Source organism: Lates calcarifer, linkage group LG10 (genome assembly GCF_001640805.2).
Source record: "Lates calcarifer isolate ASB-BC8 linkage group LG10, TLL_Latcal_v3, whole genome shotgun sequence".
NCBI classification, from domain to species: Eukaryota; Metazoa; Chordata; class Actinopteri; family Centropomidae; genus Lates; species Lates calcarifer.
Genome location: NC_066842.1, coordinates 21,567,340 through 21,587,274, shown reverse-complemented (window position 1 = coordinate 21,587,274; position 19,935 = coordinate 21,567,340). Strand labels below are relative to the sequence as shown.

Here is a 19,935-nt window from a genome sequence, read left to right as displayed (position 1 = left end):
CAGTTTCAAAAACGTAGTAATAGATATGGAAAATTATATTTTTGGTCATGTTGATGCCAACAGGTTGTTTGCATTAAAATGCACAAACTAATTCAGTAAAAATACAATAAATAGAATGAGGTGAACCAGTGACTGAGGCTGTTCTCAGTCACTAGTCAGTCCTGAATGTGACATTACCTCAGAATCCCACAGCTGCAGTTAAAGTCATCTGTCTTTTTGACATGAGGCGGATGTGTCTGGGCAGTTTGTACCTTGCAGATGAATGCTTTTCCCATTTAACACAGAGGTAGTTGCAGACTATAGCAAATAAAATCACACATTTGTCATCATAATACCTGTTTTCTGTACAGGTAAAGACAAAACATTTTAATTATCAACACAGTCAGTAGGAGTACAAAACAAGAACTGCTGAAAATAAAAAAACATCTTCAGGGGAACAAATTTGACAGTGTTTTGAAAGAAGTTTTTAGATAAAAAAAAAAGTTTCCACTAAAGTCCCAGTCCCTGTCACAGCTGTACTCATGGCTTAGTGAGCTCCATCAGTCTGTGCAGGATGGTCCTCTGTCCAAATTTTACCTGCAGTGCATTCTGCTGCCTGCGGCTCAGTCCAGCTAAGGCTGCCTTGTCCTCTATCAGTGCCTGGTCACCATCCCTGATTTTCTCCCCCTCGTCACCGTCTTCATAGGACCTCAGAGTTATACGGGCGGCTTCATGAATCAGCCCTTTCCACGAAGCCTTTAATCCTGGGAGACCCTCATTAGAGAAACCGAGTGAAATCTTCTCTTCTTCCTCATCATCTTCCTCCCATCCTTCATTTTCTTTGAAATCTGAGAACTCTTCCTTTGACATACACAGCACCTGAAAACATACAAAGCAAATACTCATCCCTGACAAGGTGGTCTTTCAAGTGTTTCCCAGGGATTTGTTAAGTTTACAAGCGAAAAGACCATTAGTGCAGCACTGCTGTATGTACTCGGTCCTCACCTTGAGTGCAGTATGTAGCTCTGAGTCGGTGAGGCAGCCCTGTTTACCAAAGACAAAGGCTCCTTTCTCTGGCATCATCTGACACAGCATCTCCCACTGCTCCTCCACCAGCTGCCGGTCCAAATCAGACTGAATACCTGGAAGTAGAACAAGAACATAAGAAACAACAACAAATCTGAAGGGGTTGAACTCTGACAGTCTGTGTATTTGTTAATAGCCACTGTAAACTATGATTCTGATAATAAAATGAATTCTTGTCCTCTGAATTTACTGAGAAAATACAATGTCTGCATCTAGGTATGTAGCTAGGTCTATGTCTATTTCTACCCATACACAAATACAGATACAAGGACACTCCCCTGCTAGAAGCTAAACTCGAACTTTACAGAAATTCATACAGCTGCTGGCAAACATCTGTATCACACGAACAAATCTGCAGTCTACTGTCAAACTGATTCATCTCAGTATTATCAAATGAACCAACCATTACTCCTACAACATGACCCAATAGACAAACATGGAAAACACAACTAATATGTTTTTCAAGTGCCACTGAATCAAAATAGCCAATGAGGAATCACAGATCTTATTATAGGTGAAACTCCTCTGTACAGTTCATTTGTCTGCCTGTTGGAGGTTTGGCAGGTTTGGTTTGGAATTAACTGACTCCAAAAGGAGATGAAGCATATGTGTTACACTACACTGCAGACTAGACTGGTAACTGTTTGTCGGATACACGTTCAATAGACCTGCAGCTGCAAGAGCTAGATACTGTACACCACAGGTTATTAAAGCATGATATCACAGTTGCAGTGAAGATGCAGCCATGAAACCCTTTCATGAGTAAAGCTCTCTCTCCTCCTCCTCGCTCTTGAATAGCCTGACCTTTAATGTTTGTGCCATGTTTACTGTTAGAACATTTTTAAGAGTGTATGTATACCAAAGGTTATAAATAAATTGTACAAAACCCTGAATATTACACAACATTCTGTATTCAGTTTCTCTCCACACTCCCAACTCTAACAAACTTCCAGTATCCCTGAGCACACTGACTTATTCAGTCTGTTACACCCTCTCTCCTGTAAGTCCTCTATAATCTCTCTACAACTGTCTGTCACTTGTCAATCACCTTGTCTGACGACTTTGTAGAGGTTGGTGATGGGGATGTCAGCAGTGTCGTTGATGTTGCTTGGATAAGGTTCGGTGAAGCCGTACATATGAAGCAGCTGCCAGTTGGCCATCTGCCCGTAGGTGTTAAACACCTCCTCGCCTTTATGAATGGGCCGCACGCAAACCATCTTCAGACTGTCCTGAGAGAGATGGGAGTGCAGAGAGAATGAAAAAGGAATGAGAAAACAAGAAACAGTGAGAAAAACTGGAATTTTAAAGTGCTTCCTCACTTCTCATGTATGTGCCTTCATAGATAAGCTGTTCTGGCAAATTAAACAATAAAATATCACATCTATACATCTGAAATAGAAGCAGTCAATTAATATTAAAGTGGGTGTGTCAGCTCACTGGTGTGAACTCCAGATTAGCGTTGTGATTAGACACGTGGTTTAGCATGTCGGCCATGGGAACCATCATTGGTGGATTGGGAGCCTTCTCCTCTTCCTCGTCCTCGTCTTCATCATCATCCTCTTCCTGTGGCTCTTGGAAACTACACAGAGAAAGAGGAAGAACAGGGGGGTCAGGAAGGAATGGACGAGGGAGATGAGATTTTAGAGCTCAGGGCTGAAGTGGGGGGTGGGGTGGGGTGGGTGGGGTTTCAGACACTTCATGTGCATGAGTTTACATGCACTTTTCTCATGCTCACTGACCTGTAGGCCATGACAAAGGCCACCAGCTGTGTGTACAAGTCCAGTGTGTGTGTGTTGGGGTTCCAGAAATCAGGATGCTGGATGATAAAAGGCAGGACCACATCTGTGTATTCCCTACGGATGTTAGCCAAGTCTGTATCCACAGCCTCTGGAATACCTGTTCCCCTCAGCAGTCTGCTTCTCTCTTCATTAGACCTGAATATATGGGCTGTAAGTTACTACAGCGAAAGCTACAAAATTCACACTTCATCAAAGCTGTTACAGCATCAGCTGACTGACAAGTGTTCTCTAAGGATGAGACTGAGACACTGATTAGAAATGATCTCTTACCAGAACATAGGGTGATCCAATGTCTTGAAGTCGGTCCAAAGAGAGAGGTAAGGTTTCCAGTGGGACTCTGAGGACGTGTGTTCGTACAGCAGAGTCAACAGCAGGGGAACCCAGCCTGAAGAGCTCTCCAGTGATGACTTCTCTGTGAAGGAAAAAGAGAGTAACACAGTGGTTACAGACAGACGGACGACGCAGGCAAAAGCGTCTTTGTAATTGTAAACGTTACCTTTCTCCAGGAGGGCAGACACTTTGGTTGTTCCCTGGTGGAGAAGAGCTGATCTGGGGATAGTGAATAAAACCTCCCCCTCTTCTATGTTGTCCTTAGCCAGCATCCCATACTCTGCAACGGTTCCCTCTTTACTCACATACACCTGCAGAGAGAGACATCCATCCTAAAAACCTTGACCAGTATAGTTACAGAGAATGGGTTCAACTCAGGAAGTGGACAGTCTTCAAAACGTAATAATCATTCTGAATAATGATTCTGTTTCTGATGAAAAAATGGAAGGAAAACGATTGATAATAAACTGCCTGACTGTCAGACAGACAGACACAGAGACTGATTACCTAAATGAATTCAGTGTCATAGTACTCTGTCTGTCTGTCTGTCTGACAGGCATGCTGGTGCAGTTTCTGACAACATACCTTATTGCTGAGTACCAAACCGACTCTACTGCACCACCGCAGAAAATTCTCCAGAGGACTGAGCTCTGAGCCTTCATCTACCTGTCAGCAACAGAGTCACACAGAGAAAAACTTGAGCATAACTTATATGATCGTGAGTGTGTGACCTCATGTTACGGCGCACTTGGTTCACCCTGTTTAAGACAGAGCCAACTTTCACGTTTTATATTATTAAAACACTAGCTACCTTCAATGATAACCTATATGGTTTCAAATTAATTCAATAGTGACAACCTCACCGACATTATAGAAGCTAATATGTACAAATATCATGCTATATACCGACAGACTAACGCCACTGACGACTTTGGCTTAAGTAGCTTACAACTTCAACACAGCCCACTGACAGACACCCCATCATGCACCGCTAGCAGCTACTCACACATATAGCTGTGTACAGTGTAGCTAACTTACTGTCTAGGCCACACAAACGCAAATACACAAATACATCATATATTATCCGCAGAGTTAGATTTTAACTATTAAAGCCTCAACCTTGGGTCGTTTCGCTTCTGTTGCCATTTTGTGAATGATACCAAGTCAACAGCTGTGCAGGCGCCGGAGCACTGGTAGCCAGCTAGCTCAAAGCTAACTTCAGCATGCGGACACAAGGGCTATGAAAAACTCTGGGATCATTTTGACCTGAGCTATGGCTGGCAGGCAACAGATTCTCATACAATGGCACAGTGGAGTACAGTGGAGAAGTTTAGATTAAGAAAACTAAAATACTAAATACTAAAATACATATCATATATCCACATATCGGATTTTTAAAGTAAATTAAATTACGGATATGAGAACTTTTTTGTCTCTGATGAATCCTTGTCTTTATGTTTGAGATGTGTTGTAATAACATTTAAAATAATTTTAAAGATGTGAAGGTCCGCACAGATTAAGGTTAATATTATTATCTTAATAATTGGTAATATCTTAATTTTAACATCGTTTAAGTGTAGCACTCTTATTCTAAATGACTTTGAATTGTTTGATATTTATCAAATTTATTTATCAGTATTTATGTGAGTTACTGTCGTTACAGTGTCGAGTGGCCTGTTTAAGTTTAAGTATTCATATCACATGCTTGGTGGTCAGTGTAGTGTTTTCCCCGTGATGACCACTACCCGGTGCTGTTCAGTCAGATCTCAGATTCTAGCCTGCCACATCACTGGTCCAACAGGTTGTACACAGCCAATGCCTGACTTGCTCTGGTACAGTCAGGCTCGTTGGTCTAGGGGTATGATTCTCGCTTTGGGTGCGAGAGGTCCCGGGTTCAAATCCCGGACGAGCCCTGGTTTTTCACAAAGGTCACAGGGGTCAAAATACACTGAATCCACATTGACAGCCAGCTCTTGCACGCATGCAATGTAAGCCAGGTATTCAAGTCATACAAGACATTAACTTCTTCAATGGTTTACCTTCTGTTTAAATGACAATAATGGGCAATTAGCTAATATGCACATTTACTACTCAGCTCAGCTGATTATAGTTCTACTAAAGCCTTTCAAATAGGTGTTTTGTGACAAAAAATTGGATCACTAATTACTTGACCACTAACACAGTTCATGAGATCTTCTCCATAATGAAACCTGAGAAAAGGACAGGCAAAGCTAAAAATAAATATGTTTCTGAAATAATACCCTAATCTGCAACCATAAGTCAAAGGTGTCCCAGGCTTTTACATAAATAACTTCAACTTGTGCCTACCTTTAACAGCCACAACTCATGGTTAACATTAAGTCCAATGCAATAAAGAAGATAAATACATTAAATATATATAATGCAAAGTGAACATGTCAGGGTAAAACACTGCCACTAGCAACAAGCCAGGGTTTGCAAAGATTGTCCACTGAGATGGTGCGGTAAAAACTGACGAGATGAAACCTGCAGACACAGGCAGAAAAAAGGAAAAGATGCCATGTCACATAGCAAATGCTATCGCTGTTTTATGTGTTCTCCCAAGTGATTCATCTTTGCTCAGGAGGTGATACTGAAATCTCATTTACACCAACCTTCAGGAGACACTGGCAGTGCTGTCTGTCATGCTTAGCCAAGCTCATGTGTCACCACTTTACTACCACTGCAATCAGCATTTTTAAAATCTGCTGTAGGGATACCAGTGGAAACAGTCAGATGGAGAAACAAAAAGGTACAAACCCTTAACAGAGTTTAGAGAGAGCACAGTCATATCACACTCTGGAAAAGGGGAGTTTTGAACTGGAGCTCTGTGAAGGTGAGGCTGGTCACCGGTCTGTGAGGCATGCACAGTAAGACGAACATATAAATTAGACCACCAGAGGGCGTTATGTGGAGCTCTAAGTTGCCACATCACCAGTCTGAAGTTTCTATCACAGGACTCAGCAGCAAAGAAACACAGATGTGACCAGCTCTGTTTGCTGGCTCGTTGGTCTAGGGGTATGATTCTCGCTTAGGGTGCGAGAGGTCCCGGGTTCAAATCCCGGACGAGCCCTGCTTTTGACCTCTGGGGGTCACACACAGCTGAGAAATAGATGTACAGTTAATTTCTAAAGTAAAAAGAAAAGAAAAAAAACTTCAGCCTATGAATTTTAAGTTGTACAACACCTGCATCACAATGTAGTGTACATACAACTGAATATATGCAGATGAAAGAAGTGCACCAACAAACAGGAAACCATTATCACTGAAGAGTACTGGCACTAAATCCAAAGTTTTACATTTAGTTAAGTGTGGTTAGTTAGTTATTAGGAATTTCATCTAGTCCTGACATGACAGAAGAAAACTCCAGATTGTTGAGTAATCTTGCTGAGGGGGTTTAAAGCTGTTTAAATGGATGCGATATGTGGCCCTAAGATGTTACATCACCAGTTTGAAGATTTAATCACAGACCTTGATTACACAGAGAGACACAGATATAAACAGCCCAACAAGTGGGTTGTTGGTCCAGTGGTATGATTCTTTCTTAGGGTGTAAAAGGTCCTAGGTTCAAATCCTGGATGATCCCTACTTTTAATCTCCGGGGGTCACACAGAGCTGAGAAACAGTTATTTCTAAGGTAGAAGGAAAAAACAAGACGTCAGCCTATGAAATTCAACTTGAACAAAACCACAATATAGTGTACATACGAGTGGAATATATGCAGATGACATAAGTGCACAAGACTGGCTTGTTGGAGTAGGATTCTTGCTTTGTAGGGTGCAAGAGGTCCCAGGTTCAAATTCCAGATGACCTCTGCAGAAACTAAACTAACTAAAAAGTTACTTTCAAAGGAATGGAAAACACAAAGCTGAAGTCTATCAGTTTAAATGCATAATATTTTCACACTGATGTTATAAATGAGCACAGAAGGAAAACATGAGGAGGATGAAAAAAACCCAGGGAGCGGAGAAACAAATATGACTAATCCAAGGATGCGAAGGAAGAGGTGAGAGTTTTTCCTTTTATACTTACCGGCCCTCATGCAGGTAGTATCAAGTGTTCTAGCCTCACCTGAACTGAACCTCCCTGAGGCGTTTCACGTCATGTCTATAACAAACGAGATTGAAAAAAAGTACATTATTTATTTATTTATTATTTTAAAGCACATGAACAAATGATTGGCATGTCAGCAAAAAATAATGCAGACATTAAATAGCTGACAAAAAAAATGTAAAGTCACAAGTTGCATATGTGGATGTCTCATCAGGATCATCAGAGGTGTAAACATAAACATCTTACTGTACTGATATTTCCTATAAGTGCTGCGAGTAGAAGCATTTAAGTGGTTACTTTGTAAGTGGCAGCTGGGAATTCCCTTCCCCTCTCGGTATTACTTTACTTACTTTCTGCTTTCTCTTACATGTTACTTTGTGGTTATAGTTATTATATCACTTATCACTTTTGAGGTGGTAAGGTCACCACATTTTTTACCTGTGCATCTTTATCTTGTTGCTCCTGATCCACTTTTCTTCTCTTGAATTTTGTGGCATTTGGGCTTTTCTCATTTGGTAGTTTTCTTGGTGGACTGAAGTACTTTGAACTGGACTTGGAGTGACAAGTAGGGCTGTCTCACTTGTTCCAGTGTTCTTTGTGGTCATCATCTGGCCTGCTTGAACCGAAGGTTTGAATATTTTTAACCAGAGTCTGCACTGGCAGATTGTGTTGCCCACTGTGCTCACCATATCTTCCTTATATGGTGGCAAACATTTTGGATATGAGCTCTGCTGGTCTCAGGTATTGTTTCTTCAACAGAATGGAGTGTTTGGCCAAACCAGAGCTCAGCATGGCAGTTAGCATTCCTAGTTTTGTCTCTTCTTTATATCTCTTGTTTCACAGGTTGCACATTTTCCATGGCATGAGATAAAGCAAAATGACAATGGCAAAGTTTATTCACTTATTTATTTTGCTAACTGCATCATCTGACAGAATGTCACACTCTGCTTGGTCCCATCTGACTTGAAAAGCATGTGTGAAAGGTGACTTATCAACAATACTGTTAGAATACTGCAGTTTTCTCACTGGTGCCTTCCTCCCCTCCCATTACATGCCCACTTTCTTCCAGCATCTTGTCCTGGGTTTGCAGAACACATTTGTTGAGGTATGTATTGCTCTGTTTTACCAAATGACTGCACTCCTCTGCATCTGCATCAAAAAGCACACACATATGATAGAAAACCTCAAGGGCCATCTGCATACTTCTGCAGTTGAGGAGGTAACCAAAGCTGGATGGTGCATACTCCTTTATGCCTGTCTCCATTTTTTTTGCCAAATACTTGTGACACAGCCAGTGAAGCTGGGAATCAGTTCTGTTTGTTCAGACACTATTTCACAAGCTCTGGCAAGGTACACAGAAATGTTCTCCCTGTTGAAGGATATAAAAACACTGTGAATCAGAGCTATTTGTCTTTTTGTTGTGCAAGACAACTCCTTTTGAATTGAAGACAAGCATATCAAATGAGACCACCAGAGGGTGCTGCTGGATTGGATGAAATATAGAGTCCCAAGTTGCCACATCACCAAGCTTAGGAGTCCAGTCACAGGTCTCAGCTCCAAAGAAATACAGATGTGAACAGCTGTATGTCTTGGCTCGTTGGTCTAGGGGTATGATTCTCGCTTAGGGTGCGAGAGGTCCCGGGTTCAAATCCCGGACGAGCCCTACTTTTAACCTCTGGGGGTCACACACAGCTGAGAAATAGTTGTACAGTTTAATTTCTATGGCAAAAAGGAAAAAAAAAACCCCACAAGACTTCAACATAAGAACTTCAATTAGTACAAAACCTACATCATAATGTAGTGTGCATACAGGTGAATATATGCAGGTGAAAGAAGTGCACAAACAAATAGGAAAACTTCACTACCTGGAGAGCACTGGCACTATGTTAAAAACAAATATTAATACATTTAGTTAAGTGTTCAGTTAGTTATTAGGAATTTCATCCAGTCCTGGCATGACATGAGGAAACACTATGTTGTCGAGTAATCTTGCCACTACAGCTACATGACAGTGAATCATGCGGGGGGGGGTTGGGGCTGTTTAAATGGATGTCACATTATCAATTTGAAGGATTTAATGACAGACCTTGACTGTACAGAGAGATGCAGATGTAACACATGCCAACAACTGGCTTGTTGGTGCAGGGGTATGGTTCTTGCTTAGGGTATGAGCTGTCCTGGGTTCAAATCCTGAAATGAGCCCTGCAGAAACAGTAGCTATTTCAAATGTTCATTTCTAAGGCAAATGGAAAAGACAATAGGTGTAGTCCATAAGTTTAAACTTCATAATGTGTTCATCACTGATAATGTAAATGAATACAGAGGGAAAACTTGAGGAGCATGAGAAAAACCCAGAGAGAGGAGAAAAGAATATGACTAATCTGAGGATGCTAAGAGACAGGTGAGTTTTTCCTTCTGTGCTTACCTGCCTTCATGTAAGTGTTCTGACTTCAGAAGACGTTAGACATGGAAAGTTCATGCAACAATTTGTAAATAATTAAAAATAATGTTCAATCCATTGACCAAGGACTCAAATGTAATTTAATAACACTGATTACAAATTAAAGTTCGTAAACAATGAATGTTTTCCCCTTTTAAATTTTCTTGCTTCTTTTTGCTAAAGAAATAATAATAAAAGTTTCTTTTCTCTTAGCTGAAGTGGTAATTATGCGTGAAACATTTTTTAACTTACAAAGCTAGAGTTATTGTACCGTGAGAAACTAATGGGTGTGACACACCTGTGTTAAATGTTCGCTAGCCAGTCAATTTCGGATGTTTAACATCCGCCGAAGTTCTTTTCTTTTTCTGTGTAGTTTCTGTAATTCCATTTCTTTCTTTGATAAATTAAATAAAACATTAAATAAAAGGTTTCTTATGTAATGTTTATACTTTCACTCCTCAGACAAAGTTAAGCAGAATCTTTTATTTTGAAAACAGCAGACAGGAAAAGGTTGTTAGCAGGGACTCTACTGTGACCTCCTACAGCTAGCTCATTAGCTGGGCAGCTCTGTTGAACAAATATCTAACAGTTACAGCGGAGGTGGGGGCAGGTGAGATTGTTCGCATAAATTGGTATGGTTTCTGACAAAAACTGTGATTTAGTTTTTTTAGTCTCGTCAGTACTTAAAGATGTTACCGGTATTCCTGAAGCCAGCGACGTTAACGTTTTCGAGTTAAGCTAGGCTTGCAAGACAGTGATATCAGATATAGGCGACCTTATTTCCTTAGAATGATTGATACCGTACTTGGTACTGATACAGGGCTTACGATATGTTAAAGAGTCATGTGTGATTGATGTATTTTTGCTGTATAATTGGCATTCTTGTTCAGCAAACGACAGGGAGGATTAGCCAGAAAAGCTGTAGCTTGCTACCCTTTGTTGCTAGGCAACAGAACTCACCACTGGATGTCTGAGGTAAAGCCTGTAATTACATTAGTGTAGCAAAATCACGCATTGTCACTTGGTTGTATGCAGGCTACCGTGTTTGCTAATGCGCTTGTTTTGCCAGTCTTTAAATTACTATGTGATATAATGAATTCCCTCGTATTATCTGTCGTTGTCTGTCTGCTGGTCTCTTTTTGGTTTTTGCCTGATTAGAGATATCTATTAGGCACCATGTTGGTCCCAATATTCACTCTGAAGCTGAACCACAAGATTAACCCTCGAATGGTGACTATTGGGAAATTTGACGGAGTCCACCCATGTCTTACTGCAGCCACTCAGGCTGGAAAGGTGAGTGAAATGAACATTGTCACTGATCCAGCATAACTTTGGTGACTTCGACAATGTCCAAACAGTAGATAGCATACCATGTTGTCTGAGTACATGATAATTGAAACAAAATAAATAAAATACCATACCTGCTATACTTCATACTTGTTATGTATGATATGTTTTAACATAAGATATGTTTTCATTTCATACAATCACTTCTCTTTCTCTTTAAAGGTTTTTATCCACAACCCTCATGCTCGTGGTCAGAGACCTGTGGCCCACAGATTGAGCCAGAGCACCCAGGATTCTGACATCTCCCTGCTCAACATCAACCAGGCAGTCACTTGTCTGACAGCAGGAAAGTTGGGATCAGACACCACTGGAGACACATTGTTAGTAGGGTCCCAAACCAACCTGCTGGCCTATGATGTCCATGACAATACTGATATATTCTACAGAGAGGTGAGTGGAGTTGGGAAGAAAAGGGGGAGGGCTTACTTTAGAATGACAGTGTGTAATTAAAAATAGGAGAGTAAATGGAAAATGATCTAAGATGCAATGCTTTTCACACAGTGTATGAGCCTGGCTTTCCTTTAAACACCTTGTTTCCATTCCTGCTGTGTGTGGATGTAGGTGACGGATGGGGCCAATGCTATAGTGTTGGGGAAACTTGGGGACATTGCTTCTCCTCTTGCCATCATTGGAGGGAATTGTGCCTTGCAAGGCTTTGACTATGAGGGCAACGACCACTTTTGGACAGTAAGAACTAAGACAACACACAAGTCAGACTACTTCAGTTTGTCTTACATACAAATTTCATTGAGTAGCTCTAGTCAAACTCAGATTCAGACATAGTTTGGGTAGAACACAATTCTGCACCAAAACCAACTTTATGCACTGCTTAAATTATAATTAAAGTATGATTATTCAAATGAGTTACATTTGCCTAATAAAATTGCATATTTGAATATTTATTTTACATTAGTATATAAAATAAATATTCTGCAATTGCTTTTAAACCCTGTCATCAACATTTCTGTGAGTCGTAATCATGAAGTGTCTTGTTCTCAGGTAACTGGAGATAATGTCAGATCTCTAGTGCTCTGTGACTTCACTGGGGATGGGAAAAATGAGGTGAGTCCTGACTGGCTGGCAGTTTGAGACACATGCAGTCCACTGTTTTCTGTAGCTCACTGTTCACAATTCTGTCAAAAAACAGTAGATATGTGTTGAATTAAAGATTCTTTCATATTAATATGGTAATCTGTTGATTGAAAACACGTCATCCGAATGTGCATTGTGTTTATAGCTCCTGGTAGGATCTGAGGACTTTGACATCAGGGTGTTCAAAGAGGATGAGCTTGTGTCTGAGATGACTGAAAATGAGGTAAATGGATGCAACATATTGCTCTTGCTCTTGTTGAATGAAAAGAAAATGAATTTGCTCTGACTATGACTATTTATATTTTTTGTAAAGTACACTGACTTGTGTTTTGTACAGGCAGCAGTAATAAAAAATAATTGCTATGATCATTGCACTGGTAGTCCTGATATGTTGTAGACTTTCTTTTATGCTGCACCGGAGTAGAGCAACCCTTTTTGACATGACAAGTGTTCCTTCTGTCCTTCTTCATACAGACAGTAACATCACTGTGCCATATGCATGGCAGCAGGTTTGGCTATGCCCTGGCTAATGGTACTGTTGGAGTCTATGACCGCACCGCTCGCTACTGGAGGATCAAGGTACCACAATGATAATGTGTTTTGGGACAAGATGGGCCAACCTTTTTAAGGATAAACACCAGTAAATTCAACTAAAATCTGACATCTGGTGGGTTACAGATACTATGTGTGTAACATTTCTGTCAGCTTTTCACACTGACAGCCTTAGGTCTATTTGCTTTATGTTTGTGTCCCTGTCTTCTATATTTTTATCATACAGACTATCTGGTATCTGACTTCTTTTACCATTTTAGCCCTCATGAGCATGGTTATAATGGATTAACTCCTCACTCTTAAAGGATTTGCCCATATTTTGAATAAATAATCCTTCCATTTCCTATTTAATGATGTGTTTTCTCTCCCCACTTCTTCCCAGTCTAAGAATCATGCAATGAGTATCCATGCCTTTGACCTGAATGCTGATGGGGTTGTAGAGCTAATCACTGGATGGTCCAATGGAAAGGTCAGCACAAAACTTAGCAGGTCTGGTGTCTAGAAAAGACCTCTCACACTTCAGGAATGTGACTTTTCATTTCATTGCATTTGCTGGGCACGAGAGGTGATTCATTTTTACAGTCTTGCTACCTGGCATTAATTTGTGATCACATTCCTATTTTGTTCCAGATTGATGCTCGTAGCGACCGCACAGGCGAGGTCATTTTCAAAGATAACCTCTCCTCCTCTGTGGCAGGAGTGGTGGAGGGAGACTACAGGTTGGATGGACAGAAACAACTCATCTGCACCTCCATAGAAGGAGAGGGTATGTTGTGTGAGAGGACATGTTGGAACTGATTGGAATATGGGCCATCACATACATTCTGGGACAAATGCATTCTTAGGGTATGTCTCTGTGGTTGTTATATATAAGACCTTTACTGTATATACCTATATCTATTAATGTTACTACTAACATATCACTGGTCAAGTGTTAAGCAACTGTCATGAAGATGAAGGTTTATATGTGTGTGCTCACAAACCTTTTTTAAGGGCCAGTTAACCCAAACTGAAAACATGAATCCCTCAACTACCCCTAATAATATCTAATATCTAGGTTACCATTATTGTCAATGTGTGTATCCTGTAGTTCGTGGTTACTTGCCAGCCAGCAAGGATCTAAAAGGGAATCTCATGGACTCCAGTGCTGAGCAGGACCTTATTAGAGAGCTCAGCCAACGCAGACAGAATCTGCTGCTTGAGCTACGAAACTATGAAGAGAATGCCAAGGTACACATATTTATGTATATGTACATAGTATGTTCTCCATTTTTCATCCATCCAGCCATTTCCTTTCTGAGAAGTCTGAATGTTTTATACCCTTTTTGATTTTATTCATCATCTCTTTTTTGCCATATCTGTTTGTTTCAGTGACAACAGACTTTATATAGACCATCACAGGATTCACACTTGATATTAGTTTGTATATTATTGTTTATGCTAACATCCACACAAACTGTCATATTGTTTCAGGGTGTGTCAGAGACAAACAGTGGGATGGGTGTAATACCAGCCAACACTCAGCTTCAGACTGCACTGTCAGTGAGACCTGCTACAGAGGCCCAGAAGGCTCATGTAGAGCTCAGCATTTCAACACCGAATGGTAGTTTTTTTAGCATTTGAGCTGATCATTGTAAACACATCAAGGAAGTAAAGTAAATACTAATAATCCCTGAATCTCCTCCTCATCCTCTACAGAAACAATTATCCGCGCAGTGCTCATCTTCGCAGAGGGAATATTTGAGGGTGAGAGCCATGTTGTCCACCCCAGTGCCCAGAACCTGTCAGGCTGTGTCCGAGTACCCATTGTCCCGCCAAAAGATATACCAGTGGATCTACACATTAAGGCCTTTGTTGGAGGGAAAACTAGGTAGGACTTGTGTGGTTGCTGTTATACAATTTTAGGTAATTTCATGAATTTGTGGTGCCTTCCAGGTAGGTCACACATGCAGATTCAAAAAGCTTCTGTTCATTGTGATTAAGCCCTGGCTTTGCAGCCCTGTGCATACTCAAAAAGTGCCCAGATACACTACAAGGGAAAGTTATGAAAGGTTCAGCTTTATACAAATATCCTGTGATGCAGTGTAAGCGACAGCCAGATGAGAGCCAATTGCGTTAATTTTGATTCCAGTGGAAAAGGAATAACAGAGTTGGTGAAGGCACTTTTTTAACCATGAATAAAATGGAGGGAAAGCTGATTGCTGCAGTCTTTAGCTTCCCAATTCTGTACAATGTGTTACTGGAACAAAAAAGAAGAACAATGTGTGGTAGCAAAGCACAAGCATTGTTTGTGTGTCTGATGGAGGCAGATACACCAGAAAACAACTGTCCAGTTGTGGGATGTAAATTACATGCTCAACACAAAACACCCCCAGAACTACAAATTCATGAGAAGCCAGATACGGGCAACTACTGTATCTGAATGTGTGAACACACCATTATAAATTATAATTATTATAATTATATTTTTATAGTAATTTTATTTTTCTCCCCATCTTTTTTGTCCTCTCCAGCACACAGTTCCATGTGTTTGAAATCACTCGTCAGCTTCCTCGTTTCTCCATGTATGACATCAATTTTGACTCCTCAGCTGCTCCGCCAACTGGAAGGGTCACCTTCAACATCAATGACCGACCACAGCGGGTAGGCTGTCTCATTGTCTCTCTGGGAGACACAGAACACTAGAAGGAGTGATTCTGATCAGTGCCATGCTGTCTTGAAGGCAATAACCTGCTGAGATGTTTGTTAATTTAAATGTAGTCTGATTTTTCTGGATTTATGTATGTAATTGTTAACATGTATGTTTCTGTGTGTGTGTGTGAATGTAGGTGGTGATGTGGCTGAATCAGAACTTCCTGCTTCCAGAGGGAGTAGAGAGTCCTGATGTTACCTTTAATTCACTACGAGGAGGGGGACTATTGTCCATCAGTATGGCCAGCAATGGACAGGTACGCACAAACACAACAATGTCATGTGTTTAGCTAGGTTGTGTATTGTTGTTAGCTTTTCTAACACTAACCACAACAAGCTTTAACTTTACATAAAAAAGAGAATCAATGTACTTGAGCTTTATGGCTGAACGTGTACACACAAAATCACAGTGATTTAAAGTGTGTGGGAATACCAGTGATTTCAGTGGGACTGGTTGTATAAACCAACAGTCTACATTAAAAACTGGTGTTCATATAAGCATTTTAATTTTCATATTTTATTCCAGTCTGAACAGAAAGAGAGTACAGAGAGTAATCAATTATAATTATAATGCTGTATAGGAAAGAATCAAATTATACCATACACAGTACTAAACTTGTCTTACATTAACTTGTCTAATACTTGCACTTTGCTGATCAGTGTACATGTGCTTATACAAAGTTAAAATAATTCATGGCTGTTAAGTCAACTAAAATTAAAACTCAATTACATAATTAATTCCTAATTTGTCCAAACAGATCACTCTGAGAACTGATGACATTGACCTGGCAGGAGATCTGGTCCAATCACTTGCCTCCTTCCTGGCAATAGAAGACCTGTCAGCAGAAGCAGACTTCCCTGGATACTTTGAGGAACTACGCACTACACTCACTGAAGTTTGTTTAGTCCTTATTATGAATACTTTGCAGCCATGAGGTTTTTTTTTGCTTGTTGCTTCTGTGGTGTAATAATATTGGGTCTTAAACATCTGTATGCCAGGTGGATGAGTTCCACTCCGTCCATCAGAAGTTAACTGCAGCTATGGCTGACCATTCCAACTACATCAGGAACATGCTGGTGCAAGCAGAGGATGCTCGCCTTATGGGAGACATGTGAGTTACCACAACATTCATAAAGTACAACTTAATTCAGTGATAATATTCTAAATGGATCCCATTCATAGCAGCCCTGGTGATCTGTCCAGGGTGTACTCCACTTCTCGCCCAGTCTCAGCTGGGATTGGCCGCAGCCCCCCGCAACCCTTAAGGATAAGCGGCATAGATAATGGATGGATGGCTCATTCATAACCCTTGAATGAGAAAGAAAGGCGACACATGGATGATACTCACAGTTGTTAACCTTCCTTTTTTCCATGTCTTCTCTCTTTTTTCTTCTGCCTCCTGTAGGACAACTATGAAGAAGCGTTACAGGGAGCTGTATGATCTAAACAGAGATCTTATCAATGAGTATAAGATTCGCTCTAACAACCACAATGCACTACTAGCATGCCTGAAGTCTGTCAACCAGGCCATACAGCGGGCTGGTAGACTCCGAGGTAGGCCAGTGTGTGTGTGTGTGTGTGGTGTGTGGTGTGTGTGTGTGGTGTGTGTGTGTGATGCACTGTAACGATCACAGTCCCTTAACTACAATATGGTATATGGGCTGACAGGCTTGGAGTGGAGCCTTTGTACAGGAGAGAGAGGATGTGTGTGTCAGGGATTGTCTGGGACAGTCAACATTGTTTGTGGTTAGATTTTTGGGATGCAGTGCATGTGTGGATGTTTGCTCTGTCTGGTGTTTACATGACTGGACATTGTCCCTTGTAGGGCATTACTAAGCTCCAGCTTTTGTGCACATTGTGAATATTCAAAGCTTTTTTGATGTGGGTGGGGAACTGCCTTTTTTTTTTTGTAAATAAAACAGCACCTTTATAATGCTTTTATAGCATGCAAATGTTATCTTTCAATCATCTAATTAACCTTGGATGCAACATGTCTCCAAGTCAGTTAAATGTATTCCAGCACATTTGAGTATGGCTGGAAACACAGCCTAACTCCCTGAGTGGAAAGCCTTTTTTTCACTGCCTCCTGTAGGCGTTTTTCTTGGTAATTTACAACATGTTAGTCTTTAGCTGGGAATGAAGAGAGTTTTAACGGGGGAACAACTGAGAAAAATGAGCTGTGGCTGGCCTAACACCTGGCTAAAAACATTCTGCCTCAAAACATTGACTGGGAAAAATAACAGCATCCACTGACAAACCTGGGAGTTCTGTTGAGAGACTTGTAGCTGTTAAAACAGTGGCATTTATCCTGTCCATGGCAAAGATGCAACAGAACAAAAATTGTTGAACACATAATAATGTATTTAGCAAAAAAGGTATGTAGGGAAAAGCTTAATATGAAAATAGCAGGCATTGTATTAGTGATTTCAACAACAAATGGTGATGAGTAGAACTTTGAAGCTTAAAATCATTTAGTTCAGCCTTTATGTGTTGTTACATCTTGCATACCTGTCTGTCTCCCCTTATTTATCTAACTCTCTCTATCTCTGCCCACCCTTCTCCTCAGTGGGTAAGCCCAAGAACCAAGTGATCTCTGCCTGCCGAGATGCCATCAAAAGCAATAATGTCAACTCACTCTTCAGGATCATGAAAGCTGGCACTGCATCCTCCTGAGGGTGGAAGGAGGGAGGTATGCACGAATGGTCCAATAGATCAAAATAGAGAGGGATGCGCATAAGCATAACTGATGAGTACCGTAATCTGTTTCAAGCGTGGCACTAGCAAGGACGAGCCTGGGACAAGAAATATGTGTGGACATATTAGGACTCTGAAGTGGGGACACTGTTGTAGCCTTAATCCATCTTTTTCCGTGACTTAGTTTTCAGCAACAGCAACACTGGCACCAGTTCCTTAAAACTTAAAATTCTGCTAGCTCAGAAATAAAAATGCTGACCACAGGCCTAGTGCAATGGTAAAATTGTCATTCATCTCAGTCAGGCTCTGTGGCTGTTTGGAGGAGCTGATTTTGTGCAGTCCTAGCTAGATAAGAGTCAGAGTTAGTGTAGGAGTCAGCAGGTAGGAGTGACACAGCTGTTTAGAGAGTTCAGCAGGACCAAAACAGGAAGTGGAAACTTTGACCAAACCATCATTCATAAGCAATGGGACAGATTGTCTGAGTACAGTGGTGCTTTAGAAGAATTCATTGTAATTCATTAATCCAAAAGGTTCAGCATATTGCTGTTGTCAAAAATAACTGCAAAACAAAGATTTTTATATCAGTTATATACTTGCATACTGTATACTGTCTGACAGAAACAGGAATTAAGAACAAAGAATAAGTTAAGCGTGATGTCTGTTAAATGCACTACAGGTGGTCCAGGTGATGCATAATTGTCTAAGAAATGTTTAAACCTTAAATAAGTCATCCAAACAGTCTGTTTCCACAAAGAAGGGTTAGGGCTATGTGCTGGATCTGCACCCAGACTGTTTAATTCAGCTGACAGTGATGTTTAGAGAGAACACAGCTGGAGCAGGACAGAGAGCAGCTCCCTCTCAGATGGAGCATCGGGGTATTGACATCACTAGTGGTCCTGACAGTTCTGTGAGACGGCTCACTCAGATTCAGCTCTCTTCTCCCAGCTGTTGTGTATTTGTGTGGTGTTTGTAGCCAAAGACAACTATTTTAAATTAATGAATGTCAGCGAAGACCAGTGCTGTGTGTTTAACTTGTTTACCTTTTATAGATTGTACACAGAGATTCTAAATGTAATGTTATGTTTGTGGCTCAAACTGTTATTAAATTAACTTATGTTTTAAGAGATTTTATGTTTCTGTTGACTTTCTTGCAGTATCATGAGGAATGATTTCCTTTTCAGACGAGATGATTTACTTAGCTGTTTACTCTGAGTATAGCTCTTGTTGGATTTTAATGTGGAAGCTAGAATTAGTGTGTATAAAAACAGTGAGGCCAGGCCTCTTCTGCAAAGAGCAGCCAAACATTTTCTCTTTTTCTCATATTGGATATCTTCTGTTGTCTAATGGCCAGTTTCTTTTTCAAAAAGTGCAACATACGATTATGCACTATGTCTATATATGGATCTATATATCTACATAGTATAGTTTTGTTCTGTTCTGACTCTGCCTTTTCCACCTGAATGTCCTTACTTTCTGTACAGTCCTGATTGCATACACACACGTCCAATCACAGTTGTATTCCTTAGGTGCTACATATGGTTTGGTGACCCAGTCTGCAGTCATAAATTACTATAACTGATGCTCATTCTGTGCACTCTCCAGTGTGGCTCTGTTGCTCAGTGAGATATATATTATGTGTAAATATATAATGACTCATTTTAATGGAACTGAATATTGAAAATTTTTCATTCTCTTATACATCACAATTCAGTATGTTGTCTGCTTGCAGCACAACAAAGCCAGACAGAGCAGGTTGAAAGGGGCTCATTCACAGTCTTCATCATCTCATGCTACTTCACTTTCATCTTCCTCTTGCCATGTATGTCACATTTCTATTCTTGGATCTGATCTCT

General features: G+C 40.6%; 2 protein-coding genes and 3 non-coding genes across 7 annotated transcripts; 4 read left to right on the top strand and 1 right to left on the bottom strand.

Annotated features, from left to right (window-relative positions):
- Positions 1 to 319: 319 nt before the first annotated feature.
- On the bottom strand, positions 320 to 4,459 carry setd6 (SET domain containing 6, protein lysine methyltransferase). Its single transcript, XM_018703521.2, has 9 exons — positions 4,314 to 4,459; positions 3,780 to 3,860; positions 3,361 to 3,505; positions 3,135 to 3,276; positions 2,805 to 2,999; positions 2,503 to 2,644; positions 2,114 to 2,294; positions 985 to 1,121; positions 320 to 858 (listed from the first exon to the last, which is right to left on the bottom strand). The coding sequence occupies exons 1-9, from the start codon at positions 4,338 to 4,340 to the stop codon at positions 520 to 522; spliced, it is 1,389 nt and encodes a 462-aa protein (XP_018559037.1). The 5' UTR covers positions 4,341 to 4,459; the 3' UTR covers positions 320 to 519.
- Positions 4,460 to 5,035: 576 nt separating this feature from the next.
- trnap-ugg (transfer RNA proline (anticodon UGG)) lies at positions 5,036 to 5,107 on the top strand. The gene has a single exon. It is a non-coding gene; the product is annotated as a tRNA-Pro (tRNA).
- A 1,106-nt stretch (positions 5,108 to 6,213) lies between these two features.
- Positions 6,214 to 6,285, top strand: trnap-agg (transfer RNA proline (anticodon AGG)). The gene has a single exon. It is a non-coding gene; the product is annotated as a tRNA-Pro (tRNA).
- A 2,571-nt stretch (positions 6,286 to 8,856) lies between these two features.
- On the top strand, positions 8,857 to 8,928 carry trnap-agg (transfer RNA proline (anticodon AGG)). The gene has a single exon. It is a non-coding gene; the product is annotated as a tRNA-Pro (tRNA).
- A 1,278-nt stretch (positions 8,929 to 10,206) lies between these two features.
- bbs2 (Bardet-Biedl syndrome 2) lies at positions 10,207 to 19,208 on the top strand. 3 transcript variants are annotated; one of them, XM_018703553.2, is made up of 19 exons: positions 10,207 to 10,315; positions 10,596 to 10,680; positions 10,864 to 10,998; positions 11,215 to 11,442; positions 11,614 to 11,739; positions 12,052 to 12,114; positions 12,290 to 12,367; positions 12,619 to 12,723; positions 13,079 to 13,165; positions 13,327 to 13,462; positions 13,787 to 13,926; positions 14,170 to 14,299; positions 14,395 to 14,566; positions 15,210 to 15,339; positions 15,525 to 15,644; positions 16,146 to 16,283; positions 16,387 to 16,499; positions 16,794 to 16,942; positions 17,955 to 19,208. In XM_018703553.2, the coding sequence occupies exons 2-19, from the start codon at positions 10,672 to 10,674 to the stop codon at positions 18,059 to 18,061; spliced, it is 2,166 nt and encodes a 721-aa protein (XP_018559069.1). In that variant the 5' UTR covers positions 10,207 to 10,315; positions 10,596 to 10,671; the 3' UTR covers positions 18,062 to 19,208. The 3 variants fall into 3 exon arrangements, with proteins under 3 accessions (XP_018559069.1, XP_018559073.1, XP_018559070.1); XM_018703557.2 differs by lacking the exon at positions 10,596 to 10,680 and having other exon boundaries at positions 10,877 to 10,998; XM_018703554.2 differs by lacking the exon at positions 10,596 to 10,680.
- The last annotated feature ends 727 nt before the right edge of the window (positions 19,209 to 19,935 follow it).

Excerpts from the sequence above, each read along its gene's own strand:
- bbs2 (XM_018703553.2), top strand. Across the intron at positions 10,999-11,214 it reads CAGCCACTCAGGCTGGAAAG|GTTTTTATCCACAACCCTCA; the intron begins GTGAGTGAAATG and ends TTCTCTTTAAAG. Across the intron at positions 11,740-12,051 it reads GCAACGACCACTTTTGGACA|GTAACTGGAGATAATGTCAG; the intron begins GTAAGAACTAAG and ends TCTTGTTCTCAG.
- setd6 (XM_018703521.2), bottom strand. The coding sequence starts at position 4,340 with ATGGCAACAGAAGCGAAACGACCCAAG. Across the intron at positions 3,277-3,360 it reads GTCTGCCCTCCTGGAGAAAG|AGAAGTCATCACTGGAGAGC; the intron begins GTAACGTTTACA and ends TTTCCTTCACAG. Across the intron at positions 859-984 it reads AGCTACATACTGCACTCAAG|GTGCTGTGTATGTCAAAGGA; the intron begins GTGAGGACCGAG and ends GTATGTTTTCAG.